The 15,940-nt window shown below is 37.5% G+C and overlaps 1 protein-coding gene across 2 annotated transcripts in view; it reads right to left on the minus strand.

Annotated features, from left to right (window-relative positions):
- Positions 1–715: 715 nt before the first annotated feature.
- Positions 716–15,940, minus strand: part of CSMD1 (CUB and Sushi multiple domains 1) — a 2,071,408-nt gene continuing 2,056,183 nt past the window's right edge. For both annotated transcript variants that reach the window (XM_055349528.2, XM_055349527.2), the window contains 4 exons: positions 15,581–15,693; positions 14,648–14,735; positions 7,831–7,963; positions 716–4,105 (listed from right to left, as the gene is read on the minus strand). In XM_055349528.2, coding sequence (XP_055205503.2) covers positions 3,946–4,105; positions 7,831–7,963; positions 14,648–14,735; positions 15,581–15,693 — 494 coding nt within the window. In that variant the 3' untranslated portion in view covers positions 716–3,945. The remainder of the gene's footprint in view (positions 4,106–7,830; positions 7,964–14,647; positions 14,736–15,580; positions 15,694–15,940) is intronic.

A 15,940-nucleotide genomic window follows, 5' to 3' on the forward strand; every position in this document is an offset into this window, starting at 1 on the left:
AGTGTCTCGCACTCGGTATTCCCTCAATAAATGGCACCTAAATGCAGTTGCTGGCCAGCAAGACTCAGATTGCAAGTCGGACATCAAAAGTTGGTCGCTGCGAAGCCAACGTGGGCTATTTTGGAAATATTATTGGTTGTTTTTCATTCTGTAATAACTTGACTCTCAGAGAAAGTAGTGTATTATTCTGTTGAACTGCAAGACATTCGGCGTGATGGCCACCAAGGACATGTAAAGCATTGTGTTTTCTCTCAGCCCAGAAATGAACGGGGGACCGCTGGTTCTGAGTTTAAAAAGCGGTTTGATTTTTTTGAGCCTTCTTTAAATGTGTTATTTGGAATGCTCTGTTAAGTAGGTCTATAATTCTCTTTCATGTCATTTTTTTTAGTGTGGTGAACGTTTACAAACAGAGCTCCCAAATTGAAAAGAAATCATAAAAAACATAGGTTTTGGTTTGGAGGAAGCCAAGTTTTCTTACCGTTTTTAATGTGAACCATCAAGAAATCTGTCAGCTTCAACGTTACTATTCTGTGTCTCATGGTTCCTGCTAAATGTGCTATTGATTAATCATGACGATGATGTGAATGTCGTGGGAAAAATATGGAGCTTCATTTTGAATATCCTAAAGGCTCATTATGAAGACTCCCATTCTTTCCCTCCCCTGCAAGGGACTCAGGTGCGCATATTAAAGCGAAAATAAATTCACACACAAAAATAGAAATCTAAAATTAAATATTTAATTAGAACTCTGATTTGCTTTAAAGATTGGTGGCATTGCACAGGCTATATTACACCCTCTTTATAATTTTTTTGACAAAAAAACATACTGTTCATTTTAACAGGCCACTTTAATATTAATACATGTGTAATAGGATTGGAACTGAAAATCAGCTAGAGATGGTACATTTTACATTATTGGGAAAATTACAGTTCTGTATTGTAAAAACATTTATTTTTTAACAATGTACCTACATTAATCAAAAAATTACAGCATATTTAATAATTTTACAAATTCTTCATAAAAAATATATCTCTGTACAAAAAGGTCTTTCGCACCTACGTCGTGACAGCAGCGTGTGGTGGGACGGGAGGGAGGGTCGGCGATGACAATGGGTTTTCCTGATCATAATGCCAGCGTTCTTTTTTTTACCCCCTTTTTATAATAGCTTTTTGTTGTTGTTTACAAAATATTTTACAGAAGAAAAAAATTATTGCAGCTAGCCTGAAAAAAGGCAAGATGTGTGTGTAAAACAAGCAGCAGTTTTAAACAGCTCTGAAGCACGTGTCCTGTGTTAGCGTGTGGTCGCGTCCCTCACGCGTGTTCCCGTTGCCTTCAGGGAAGAGTCTTCTAGACCTAACTCAGCAAGCACAGCTCCTGACTGCCCTAAAATGAGATCCTCCAACACCTTGCGGAGACGCCGTTCAACACTGCACACAACCCTAGGAAGAAACTAGGCAGAATTCTCACAAGAAAATTTCACCGATTTTTTTTTTCATTTAAATAACATGCTTCAAACTGGCAACCCTAGGACAGTTTGACTTTGCACACAAAGGAAAATCATATCTAATTTGATATGTGGTTTCTTGTATGTATGTATGTCCTGTCATTTCAGGATTTAATAGCATTGTTGACCAGGGAGCAGGTCAGGGATGTGGGAACAGAGATGTTAATTCAGACTCTGAAGTCAGCATTTTGCACCTAGTTTGAATGACTCGAACTTAGATATGTACAATATATATATATATATGTATGTATGTATATACACTAACATGTATAGTAACCCTGTTCTCCCTTGCACACGAGCCTCCTCACACTTTCAATCATCTTCTTTGTTTCATTCAATGTGTGTGTTAGGAGCACGACTCCCGCTGACCTCGTCCCGTCAACTGTGAAACAGCAATGTAAGGATTCCCACTGGCAAAGCAAATCTCCAAGGATGTGGGCAGGTTGGCCACGGAAAACTGTGCAGAGAATTCAGCATAATGATACAGAATCCAACAGCGTGGGGTTCACAAGACAAAGGAGTCCCTAGGAGAGGCCAGTGAGTCCCCAAACAGCAGAGACCCTTTCCACCGAGGAACAAAACACTGGGAGCCGAGCTCTACGGAAATGTCCGAATCAAAACGCGTGACTCTCCAAAGCATGCCCCATTTTCCTGACTGCTTTTCCTTTTCCACATTTGAAGTCCTACATGGAAACCTTCAGTACACCAACAGATAAATCAGTCTTAAAGCTAGGTGTGAATGTCTTCACTCTGACAACGTGAAGGCCAATTTGAACATTCTGACATTTCTATTACCAATGCCAATCTAAAATGTGAAACAGAGAAAATTTGCCACAATTGAATAGGTACTGAAATATCAAATAATAAAAATAAGTACTATCGTTTCAAAAATATTTTTATCAAATAAGTATAAGTAAAAGTAAACATGATTTTCACTTTGAATTTGTTATATAAACTTCCTCATGGCCACATCTTCTACTTCATGTTTTGATTTTTATTTGCCCTGGGGATCTTATAGATTTTATTTGTATCATAACTTATCATTTACCTATAATGGAGTTTAAACTTGAAAAGTCACTGAAATTACCTTTCCATCTGGAATCATAAAGCATGAAACAAATAACAAATGAATGTATAAAATATATCATTGTGAGAGGAGAGTGTGTGTACTTTTTCCTTCCCTCTAAAAGAACACTTAATATTTTGATCCTGAACAATTTTCACTGAGTTCAAGGTGCTACTGTGGTATATTGTCTTTCAATGCAATATCAAATATCGATGGCAGAGTAAAAGACAAAAAAAAAAAAAAGAAAAAAAAACACTGCAAAAGGGAAGGCTGCATTGTGAGCTAAAACCCACAAGTTCATCGACTATCTAAAATAAATTACTATTCACAGTTTTACATGGCAAACAGAAATTTCTGCAAACCCCCTGCTATTAAGTAGCATCAGAGAGACAGTAATTGGATGAGGATGGTACTAAAGGAGGAAAACGTGTGAAATAAGGAGGCTTCTGGTTTTTTCTCATTGGACCTCTTCAATGAATTCAACACATAAATGGAGCTAATTGAAGCAATAATAAAATAAATCTCTTCAATACTGTATTTCCTTTTAAAATCTGTGCCATATCTAGGAATACTTTTCCCCACCACTCCAACTAAGCTGATGGTGGAATGTTTAGCTTGATAATATGAAATAATGCTTATATACAATGGATAGTGTGTATAAACCCTGTGTAAATAATTTATTTTTTTATCAGAATCTTAGTCATTCATAACACACTAGTGCAAAAAATTGTGCATTAAACATTCTGCGACAGAACAGCTGACTGGGAAATTTGCAAACATCCCTAGAGATGAACACACAGGGGAGCTGTGAGGTCCTCAAAGCTTGTCAGGTCTCGGAAGGACAGAGTGAAGCATTTGTAGGTGTGAGCCTCTATCAGAAAGGTGTCTTCTTCCAGAAAGCTTTTTATTTTTTTCAGAGTATTCGTGTTCATGGGGGTTTAAAAAGGAAAAACAACACAAGAGAACACATATTGTGGTGCTACCATTCTGTCACCGCACCCGAAGGACATATCCACGAGCCCAGACGATTGCATTGAAAGGCATCCCAGCAACACAGAAATATGAAAGTCTGAGGCATTGAGTATGACGTGTTGGCGCGACGCGGCAGTCTTCCTGGAGTGTGCCTTGATTTCATACAGATGCAGCCAGGCATTTAGAACCCACTTTTGGAATGAAAATGCATGTGCAGTTTGATCCGTAGAAGACCCGGACACATTTGAGTAGAGATCCCCGCTGCACTTATGCCAGTAGACAAGGCTGAAGATCGCTGCAGTAAAGCCAGAGTGGAAGGGAGAGTGGTATATGGCACCAAAGGAATCACTGCTTGTCCATCAGAGGTATGGCTATGAATCAGTCCTATTGGGGCACTGAGGGCTATACCACTGTACAGACTGTGTTCAGAGTTGTGTCAAACCTCACAGCCTTGGCTTCTGTGGGTTTTAAGTTTGTATCATACATGGGGTTTTCAAACGATGCTTGTCCGTTGCTGTTTTCATGCCCAGCATAGCCATTGTATTGAACTTTTGGTCTCGTTCTAAGGAAAACAGAAAACAAATCATTAGAATCCTGGTTTCATTTGGAGATTTAGCAGCTGGGACTGTGTGCAGGAGACAACGTCTACAGAGCAGGGAGCAGTACAGCCAGGACGTTTGCAAAGAAGGAAGGCATCCACACCTGCACACCTGTCAGCTTATTTGCTTAAATTGGTGACTGGGAATATAAAATGGGTTTTAAAAAGTGAATCGATTTCAAAAATTAGCTACATTTTTTTTGAGACAGGGTCTCACTCTGTTGCCCAGGCTGGAGTGCAGTGGCACAACCACCACTCATTTCAGCCTTGACCTCTTGGGCTCAGGTGATCCTCCCACCTCAGCCTCCTGGGTAACTGGGATCAAAGATTTATTTATGCTTCCTACAAATGCCCCAGGGAAATTGGGAAGGATCCAAAGGCTGAATCGGATTGGTTTTCTTTTGGATGTCTATTTATCACTGATAAGTTATACGGCCTTGGTTAAGTCACGAAACTTTCTACTACTCTGTAAAACAGGGTTGTGGGCATATGCCTAGCCTTCAGCGCGGTATGATTAAACTACATTTCAAGTTTAAGCTTTTAGTTCACTGTCGTTACTAATATTCACAAAAAGTTATTTTTTATTTTGCCTCTGTTGAGTTAAAAATGAATCTGTTTATAAAAAAGGAACTATACTCATTATTAAACTGTTGTCACATTTTCTGGTTAAAAGAAAACCGCTACGTACAACCTATGATTAGAGAATTAGAGGATTTTCAGACTGAAAAGACAGAATCATGTCTGGTCTGCTCTGTCTCCGTTTATTCTTTCCTTATTCCAGAGGAAATCAGATAAGAAAAACGTGCCACGTGGCAAAAACAGAAATTTAATGTACATAAGCGTGCTCGCAAAAACATCATTTGACATTGGGCGTCAAGAAACTTCTGCCGAGCCATTTACTAGATTTCCTTATGTTACACATGCTCATTAAGAAAAAGAGAAGTACGTGGCACATGGCTCTGAGAAAACGGCAGAACAGCACTTTGTGACTGCCCTTGGAGTGGGAGAGGTCCATGACATTGTGCTTGGAAAATGCGCCAGCAGTGATCGTTAGCAAACAAATCCAGCCCCTCGTCAATGAAGTGAAGACCTGGCTAAAATGTTCACTCAATCGTCCAGATCACAAGTTGCCACAGTCCCTTCATGTGTAGGGAAATGCAATCCCAGAGTGGAACTGGCTGCAGCTGGATGCTGACCTGCAGGTGTGCAGCTGCACCCGGCAGAAGGCTGTCAGGACCTTGGGCTCTGAGGAAGCAACTCCCAACATGCAAGCAACAGACTCAGAAATGAGCATAAACAGGGTTTTTCTGGAGGAATGCAGAGCCAACTCATTAAGAAATATTTATCTCTGTAGAGCCTGAGAAGCCATTGTAGAGAGTGCTACAGGCTTGGTGCTTTCCCGACCAGGTGGTGAGAACTTGAAGAAAATGGATTGATGTGCTGCTGGCAACTGAGCCCTGGGCTTCCTTGCTTCTGCAAAAATTCCACCATCCCTCGCTCCTACGGCACAGAAGTAGAGAACTAAAAGACCCAACGGACTGAGAAGTCACAGTGGCCTCATAGCCGTCCTCTTGAGAGCTGTGAGAGGGAAGAGCTTCCTTCATATTCAACATGCAGGGCAGCCTCTTGGTCTTGGTGCAGCGTTAGGAAGGGAGGGAGTCCAGTTGTGATGAGGACAGATTCCCCACCCACCCAGAGGAGGCATCACATTTACATAAAAATAAGCGCTGTCTCCCTTATCTCTGGCTCTGTAATCTGAGATCTCTTTCCAAGGCGCTGCCTTCACGGAGACACCCAACTACTCAACATTGACAGGGAAGTTTCTAAGGTTTAACGACTAAAACTGGTGTGTTTGTTGGATATAGCCCCCAATGCTACATTGCCTTAAAGTTAAGATATAATCAGAAGTGATATTTATGTATAAATATGCATATATAATTATGTGGGGTTATCTTTTTAAAGGACAAGACAATCCCAGTCTTATATGAAGGTTTGCATCTTTGCAGGCAAGTTGAGGGAAAACAGCTTTAATGGACTAGACCTTTTCCTTGCGGTTAATGTGGATGCCAATCGAAAGCAAAAATAAATTTGTAGGAATTGTAAGTTCCTACATATGTGTCTCTATAAGGATATTATATGACCCAGAGGAACCTGTGAAAGAAGATACATTTTTGTGCATATCCCTTTAAGAAGAGAAGCTCATCTAATCATGGCATCTTATTGGATAAGGTAGTGGAATATCTTTCTACATTTACTAAATTTTAAATTAGTCCTGAGCAGAAATTCAAGGATAAGGCTCATCGGACTTGTGTGTATTGGGTATTTTTTCTTCCAAAAAATTAACACAGATGTGCCAATCTTTAATTTTGTAAATATCATCTGAAATTTTTTTCATTGAGTCATATTCTTAAAGAAAGAACATTACTAGCCATGGGGAACTGAAGACACGGACACAAGCAGCTAATACACCTTTGAAGCAACATTTTCTCTATTGTGTATTTCAAAAGTGAATATAAGAAAGCAAATATTTAAAGAGGCTATTTCATGAGTTTTGAAAGAATAATATCATGACAGTTTTTCTGTTTTAACCAGAATTAAGTGAAATATCTGTATTATGTACTGATATTTATTTAACCTATGTAATTTTATTTTAGGGGATCATAATTTATTTCTTATTACTTGTAGTTAATGCTACCATTTCAAATAGTATTTTAGAGTAGTTTGGCATTTCCAGATTCCTCCAGGTAATGTATTATCCATATATGGAAAAAATGTACAAGGAGTTTATAGTTCCTCCAAAATAATTCTTTTCTTCTGGCATCCACATTAATCCCAAGGAAAGGATCTGGTTCACTCAAGTTGTTTGTCCCCAAGTTTTGACATTTTACAGTTAGCAGAGTTTTGCAAATTCATGGGTATTCAGAACACTTTTTCAAGAGATGGAACATCTATAATGCTTACTACATATAAAGAGCTAAATTTGTATTTGTTGAAGAAAGAAATCAATGAAACATCTATCAATCACAGATTCACAGAGTTGAAAGTGGCCATAGAGAACATTCTTTTCAACCTTTTGCTGGAAGGTTGAAATACCTTCTAAAGGTTCTCATCGTTGGCCATGGAGCCTGAATGTAGAGATAGAATCCTTTATTTCATCTTTCAATTGAACATGAAAGAAAAAAACATATTATTTCTCAACTCAGTCATTTATTCTCTTATTTCTTAGATGTATTCTGCTTAAAAAGTAGGGCAGAAAACAACAGAAAGGACAACAAAAAATCTTGACAAATAAGCATTGTTAGTGCAAGAAAGAGCATTGCTTTCACTCATGAGAGGGAGATGAACGATGAGAACACATGGACACATTGAGGGGACAACACACATTGGGGCCTGTGGGGGGCTGGAGGGAGGGAGAGCATCAAGAAGAACAGCTGATGGGTGCTGGGCTTAATACCTGAGTGATGGGTTGATCCGTGCAGCAGACCACCCTGGCTTACATTTAACTAGGTAACAAACCAGCACATCCTGCACATGTACCCCGGAACTCAAAATAAAAGTTGATTTAAAAAAAAAAGAATATTGCATAGTAATATAAAATACATGTGCATGTGAGCACAAGAGCACGCCCATTACTTAAACCCATAGTTTACACTCACAACATTCTCAAACAGATGGTGTTTCTGCAGTACCTGTGTTTGTAGAGGTAAAATGCAAACCCTGATAAAATTAGAGCAAAGAAAGGAACCAGAATGGCAGCCGCCACAGAGCCACTGCTGGTGCCGTGGTAATGACTGGAAGAGTCTTGTTCCGGGTTTAAAGGATCTGGAAGATAAAGGAAATATTAAATTTGTTGTTACTGTACTCTGCTTAAAGAAATACATATGATAAATTTTATAAATGGATATGAACTCTACAAGAAGCAGACGGAGTTGCCATTTCACAGGAAACCAATCGATATTCTTTTCTAAAGATTTTTAATATCCACTTAATGACCGAGACAAAAAACTGACTATTTCCTACTAATAATGGAGAATACTATGAAAGAGTCTCAACATTTAAAATGTGAGAAAGGCAAAAGGGTCAGTATACATCCTGACTTTCGTTTATAATTATAGGTGTTTTCACAAAACTAACTGAAAACATTTATGTATTTTTTCTATATTCAGAGGTCAATAATATTTGCTGTTTTTTCAGGCCTTAAGGCCAGACTCGGCAAAATATGTCACTGAAATTATGTAAATATCCCAGTTATCCATAAAAATGGCATTGCATTCTTCATATGTGAATAGGATGGTGTCATCTGTCTTTATTTTAGGTACATTCTGAAATTCACAGCAGAGTTTAGAAACACTCAAAAAAAATTATAGTTCAACGTCACAATGCAAGTTTCCATGAAGACACAAAATAATGATAAAATGTAAGTTTTTAAATTAAATAATTAATTTTTCTTTTTTTTTTTTTGAGACAGAGTCTCACCCTGTTGCCGAGGCTGGAGTGCAGTGGAGTGATCTCAGCTCATTGCAACCTCTGTCTCCCAGGTTCTAGTGATTCTCCTGCCTCAGCCTAGCGAGTAGCTGGGATGACAGGTGCCTGCCACGATGCCTGGCTATTTTTTGTATTTTTACTAGAGATGGGGTTTCACCATGTTGGTCAGGCTAGTCTTGAACTCCTGACTTCAAATGATCCACCTGCCTCGGCCTCGAAAAGTGCTGGAATTACAGGCTTAAGCCACCACACCTGGCCTAAAATATACCTTTTGTCCATTAGAAAGGAAGGCAAATGTGAATACATCAAGTATCATGAAGGTGATAGAATCAGCCAGGACTATGGAGTGTCTCATGGCATGGCACTGAGAGGAAAGCATTAAAAACTCAAATCCACAGACCTTTATTAAGCAACTGTTGCCAAAGGAGGAAATAAGTTCTTGAAGACTGTACTAACAAAATATAATTTTGAGATGGATTTGGCCTAATTGCATGGAGTCACTTAATGCAGGTGTGCAATGAATCATGATTGGCGTCATCTCAATATAGCAGAATTGTTGAGAAGAAGCTGATCTGGTTTTCCTATTTCCAGAATTTATAAAATGACAGATTCAAAGAGATGTTGCTGTATTTATTGTTTTATAAACCAGAAATGCAAAAAATCAATCAAATATTAAAAATCTTTAAATCACTATTTGTATCAACACCCTTTAATTTTCATATAAAAACTTTCAAATGACATTATTTGCCATTTGCTTCAATAGATGTAGGATTATGACTGCCTACAATATTAACGTCCAATAGGAACATATTTTGGAGCAATGTTGGCTTTTTACAACTACTTATCTTTTTGAGATCTGTCCCATCATCATGCAAAAGGAAGATGCCAGACACTTGCTCTCTTGCAATCTGAGCACCCAGGTTATGGACGTGCAGTGAGTGAAGCCAATTGGGTGTTCCCACCCCAGGCACTGTATTGGAAGCGAGGGATGCAAAACATTCTGAGATGGTTTAAAATTTGTTCCATGGCTGAAGGGGTTCTAGAGCCCAGGGGACAACATGAAGTGTGTGTGTATGTGTGCACTGAGGGTGGTCCCAGCAGCAGCAGTGACATCCAGTGACAACGGGTGGTGCTGTCCAACAGAGAGCAGTGGTGCCCTACTCAGAGGGCACCAACTTCATGGGTTGGTTGTGAAAATGATATGTTAGTACGTCTCAAGTGCTTACAACAATGCCTGGCACAGAGGGAATGTTCACACGGACTCATAGTCACAAAAACGTAAGTTTCCTGAAGCCAGGGTTTTTGTTTTGTTTTGTTTGGTTTGGTTTGGTTTGGTTAGCTTTCCTCTTGACTCCTCAGAACCTGCAATAAAACCTAGAACACAGTATGTGCTCAATATATATTTGCAAAATTAAAAAAAAAAGTTTTGTCTGTATAGCATTTCAGCACCCAAATATCTTTTAGTTTCCATTACGATGCCATACATTGATCTTCAAGTTTCTGTAATTCTGGGATTATCTGTCTTATTCTTATAAATGTGTATTCTACTTACATTAACCACAGTTACTTTTTTTTTATCTGAAAACAAAGCTACATACTTTTATCCATAATCGATAACAAAATTCCAAATAATAAAATGCTGGAAAATCTACGTGTCACAAGACACCTCACATAAAAACAAAGAACAGCACATAAGAAGGTGTTTGTGAATTACATAACCAAACTTACTGTGAGATTATTACATGCCTGCAGCTCCTAGTTAATTTCAGTTACTTGCCCTTGTTTTAATAATTTGAAGGTTAATATACACACATTGTGTTAATTAAAATGGCATAAAGGGATATGAAAACAAATAATATAAAGGAAAATTAAAATAATCATTCCTTGCCCTACAAGGTATTTCCTCTTTATAGTCGAGGGCTTTAAAAATTCTCCTTCCAACAATGTACGCGTAATATGTGTGATTATTTCTCTTTTCTTATTTTTATAATTGGTAATATTATTTGCATTTTGCTTATGTGGCTTTTAACCTTAACAGTCTATTTATGAGGCTCTTCCACTGGCATATATGAATCAGATTTAATTTTTTAAGGTGTGTAGTATTCTACTGATTAGATATAACAACATTTATTTAGCCAATCTACTGTCCAGCGACATTTAGGGTGTTTCTAATACTTCTATAATGCTGCAATGAAATCTTTTGCCTATATCTACACAGTAGCAGGAGTCGACATTACACAAGACAAATCTTAAGAAGTAGAATTATTGACAAACAGAATTTGTACCTTTTAGTGTTGCTACATCCTACCTAATTACTCTCTAAAGAGGCACTGCAATTTCATTCTATCATTATCCTACGAGGGTCTTCACAATAACACATGGACAGCTCTGTGCGATCCCTCTGCTACCTTCCTTTCCCTTCTCCTCCCCCTCCTTGTTTTCCCCTTTCCCTCCTCCTCTCTCATCGCCCTCCTTCCACAAGTTATTATTGGTTCCATGACTGTTGCAACCACAACTGCTGCTGCCACTACTACAATGATAAATCAAACACAGTGTTTACGTAGTTATAAATTTACATTTCTTTACTGAAGAAGGAGGGTGAGCATCTTTGCACATGTGATAAGCTAGGTCATTCAATTTTCTAAAGAGCATTATTGAAACAAATGCACATCCTGTCACGCAACACTTCATGTTGGGGATACATTCTGAGAAATGCTTCGTGAAGCAATTTTGTGGCTGTGTGAGCATCAGAGTGCACTCACACACCTAGATGGTGTTGCCTACTGCATATCTAGGCTATAGGTACAGCCAGTGGCTCCTACATGAGTAAGTCCGTGCACTATGACATTATGGCAGCTGTGGTGTCACCAAGTGTCAGGAATTTTTCAGCTTCTTTATAATCTTATGGGGTCACTGGTGCATATGTGATCTTTTGTTGACCAAAATGTCATTAAGCGATGCGTGACTGTCCTATATAATTCATCCACTTAAGCTGAACACACAATCCAAGGCTTTCTCAGTGTATTCATAGGGTGGTGCAATTACCACTGTAGTCTCACTTAGAAGATTGGTGTCCCTCCAAAAGAATCTCAGTATCTTTTAGCTTTATTCTTCCTCCACCTTCATCCCAACCTTCAACCCTAGGCAACCACTAATCAGTGTCCCATCTCTTTGGATTTGACTGTTACGGACATTTCCTGTAATGGATTCATAGACTATTTGGCCTTCTTTTATCTGGCTTCCTTCACTTAGCAGGACGTTTTCAAGGTCCATCCATGTTGTAGCATTCATCAATGCTTTATTCTTCTTCAGCGCTGACTAATATTCCATTGTATGGCTATATTACATATTGTTTATTCATTCATCCATTGATAGACATTTTGGTTGTATCTACATTTGGGATATTATAAATAATGCTGCTCTAAGCATTCATGTACAAGTTTTGTGTGACATATTTTTCAGTTCTTTGGGCTACCCATGTAGGAATGGAATTGCTGGAGCTTACAGTAACAACTATTTGATGAACTACCAGAGTGTTTTCCAGAGCAGCTGCATCATTTCACATTTCCCCAGCAAAGTAGGACAGTTCCAGTTCCTCCGCCTCCTTGCCACCCTTTGCTATTTGACTTTTAGATCACAGCCATCCTTGTGGACGTGAAGGGGTATCCCAGTGTGGTTTTGATTTGCATTTCCCTGATAATGATTATAATCAACATCTTTTCATGGGCTTATTGCCATTTGCATGTCTTTAGAGACATATCTATTCAAATCTTTGGTCAATTTCTTATTTAGGTTATTTGCCTCTGTATTATTGAGCCATAAGAGTTCTTTGTACATTCTGGATACAAGTCACTCATCAGGTACATAATTTTATGTATTTTCTCTCATTCTTTGTGTGTATGTTAGGGTTGAGTCATTCAATGTTAATGAGGAAACTAGTTTATTGTTGAGTTTCTTACGCAAGTTTTTGCATTAAAGTTGTCTTTCAAGTTAATTTTATTTTAGTATCCACTTAATGACAATCACGTTTTTTGGTTTATCTACTGACTAGAGAAAATTAGGAGGTTATTTTTATCCATAAAAATAGATGCTTGCCATCATTCTTAAATGAATGGTTGCTGTTGCAGAATTACATAAACACAAACTTTTCTAATTAGTTGAAGGGGGGACTTACTTATGACTCAAATTATTTTGTAAAGTAAACTGTTTTTCCTGACAACAAGCTCATCATCACATGAGAATAAAAATTCCTTGTTAAACCAAGCTGTTATTTTGTTAGATTAAAAAGAAAAGGGGTAATGCAAAGAAAATGTGTAATAGCAAACTGATAGTTCAGGTCAAATTCACTGGATCAGTCAACTTAGACATCTACCCAGCATCTTGTACAGCTCACTGGGGTGTCCTTCAACAAAATTACTAGAGCATGGGCTACAGAGAGAAAGGAGGACAAATAACTCCAGGATTCGGCTTAGAGCAAGAGAAAAAACGTTACCCATCATTAGTGTTGGTCCAATGCATTTATTCCATTTCATTACCTCAAAATAATATAACCCAATTTAACATATAATCTCAGCCACTGCCAACATTATAATGCTCTTCTATTTAATAATACTGTGGGTTGAATAGTGGAAGTAAAGTATTTTATGATTAATTATCCTTTTTTTTTTTTTTGCTTTTCTACAGGCAGTAGACTTTTTTTATATTCAGCATTTTGATAAAAGTCTTACAAAATAAGTTCATCAGTGGTAATCATTACAAAACTGTACACTCACATTCCTCCAAAAGGTGGCTCTGGTATCAAAGCCTATATGGTAATATTCTTCTTTATAATAATACTGTGTGAATAGTATTCTACAAGTAGGAGAAATATGGTGCCAAGGTTATTACAAAAATGCGTTTCCTTTTATTTGTGGGTTGCAACAATTATAACGACTTTTGTGCAAAAAGAGCTGTAGCATGCACAAAGCAATGCTTACGTGGCCTCTCAATCTCGTAACAACCTTGAGAACTTCTATAATGAGATTTAAGATGAAGAAATAGGCTCAAGAATATTGTGACTCATCCTAGATGACAAAAATAGGAAGCAGACGAGATAGCATTCAGATCTGATGATTGTTTCCAAATATGTTCCTCCTTTAATCACTAAGACAAAAATCAAATAGTACAGAAAGCTATAAAGAAGGAAGGAGGGCTTACCTGTGTAGAATATGCTTTTTCTCATTTATAAGTCAAACCTCTTTCCACATCAATATATAGTCCTCATTTCTTTAAATAAATATACTGAATAATAATTGTTTCATAGGTAGTATAATTTGTTACATAAAAATACTCATTGAAGCAATTCTTTCAGGATAGATGGGCAACATGCGGAGGTTATTTCTAACTTCCACTACTAAAACAATCCTGCTTTGGACATGCCTGAATATGCAGAAAACAATTTACACATTTGCCTGATTAAAAATTCTAGACAGAAAATTGTTGGATGAACAAAGTACTGACCAATTGTACCTACCCATACATCCAACAAAATTAAACATGAGGCTCTTTTCCTATCAACCCCAAACCAATTATTAAAACTTTGTCATTCTGATAACTAAAAATAATCATCTTTGTTACTATATAAATATATATATGTATATTTCTGAAGATCTTTTTATATGTTTGTTGGCCACTTTTAACTACTCTTACTTTTTTTTTTTTTTACTTTTAAGAACTCTTAGTTTTCTTTGGGTAATATACTTTGCTTATACTTTGATTTTCATCTTTTTCTCTCTTATTTTTAATAGCTCTTGATATAGTGAAGATATTATGTCTGGCATATTTATTGCATTATTTCCAGCTTTGCGTTTGTCTATTTTGCTATTCAAAATAATTTTTTTCATTCAGCTGTAAAATATGTTAGTCTCTCTCATTATTTTTGTTTAGGTTTCTTTTAGAGTCGTCTTTTCCATTTCTTCTTAGAAAAATCACTGGAAAGCCAAACTGATATTTGCTTTAAAAAATATCCTAAGTGCAACTTACCTTGCCTTTCTAGCTTAAATTTTCCAAAGTCTTTTCCATGAATGTCACCTTGAAAAGTAAATCCTCCTCTTTCAAGTCCAGATGACACCTGACACATAGGAAAGAAAAGAAAAGAAATAAAAAGGTATACGAAGGGATGAATAATATCCTCTTTCAATATATCTTTTAATACAACTTTTATATCTCATATTTAGATACTACTGGTTAAATGTTTTATTTTTGCCACGGCTTTTGGTGACACATTTATAGTTAAAGATCAGAAACCAACACAGAAGTGAACTTTAACTAACATATGCAAATGCTCACAATCTCATTTTTGATCTCGAAAATGATAGCAAATTTTACAATATATCCATATGTTAACTGCACTTTCTAAGGGAAGACAAACGTATGAATTAAGAAATAATCTACATTATGTAAAACTCACTTTGTGTCCCAGCTATTGGGCAGGGTACATCATGTATGGCTGTCTACCCTTAAGTCAGATAGTGAATTAGAACACAAACAAATGGTTAACTTGCAACGAAGGGTGTTAAGGGGGATGTCTTAAATCTTTCTATTTATCTGGGAATGATTTCTTTTAGAACGAGCAGCGTGGTTATCAAGCGGTCATGGAAAATTTCTGATGGCACCACTCACGATATAACGTAGCAGTAACATCATAGACCCTGGATTTCAGGTCTTGTTCTGTCCTCAACAGTAACCACCCCTTTAAGGATGGCCAATTTATTGCTTACTTCTTAGACCTGGTTTCTTCCCTTATAAAATGAAGGAATAAAATGGCCACTCTGTCAAGAAGAGGGGCAGCTGAGTTTTCATGGGGCAGACACAAGACAGCTCTACTCAGAAGCCTCCAATCCGTAGCCCTTGCGTCTGCACAGAGAGATGATTAGAAAGCCTGTGCTTTGTCACAGACCTTACACATGTACTTACATAACCATCTAGTCCCCAGTTGTCATTTTCGAACTTGCTTACAAAAATATCTGCCTGGCCTTTAATTTGAAAAGCTTTCAGGAGTAAGTGGGCCTCCTCCTTCTTGTAAATGCCTGTGAAAAGATCAGCAGGTTAGGCTTACCTTGGAGAAGGTTAGTAATTCAGCCCTTTAATCCATTTGATGTGGAATGTGGTACGGAGATGATAATATCATCGATAATAGAAAACTCAAACAGAAGTTGTATTTTTATTTGTGAATTTTAGCTTAGGAGCTTCCATTTTCCCCTGAAAATCACTTCTTAAATCCTTGTCTATCTTGAATAGGTATAATCCACTCCACTAAGTTCAATATCCTTATTC

Source organism: Gorilla gorilla, chromosome 7 (genome assembly GCF_029281585.2).
Source record: "Gorilla gorilla gorilla isolate KB3781 chromosome 7, NHGRI_mGorGor1-v2.1_pri, whole genome shotgun sequence".
NCBI lineage: Eukaryota > Metazoa > Chordata > Mammalia > Primates > Hominidae > Gorilla > Gorilla gorilla.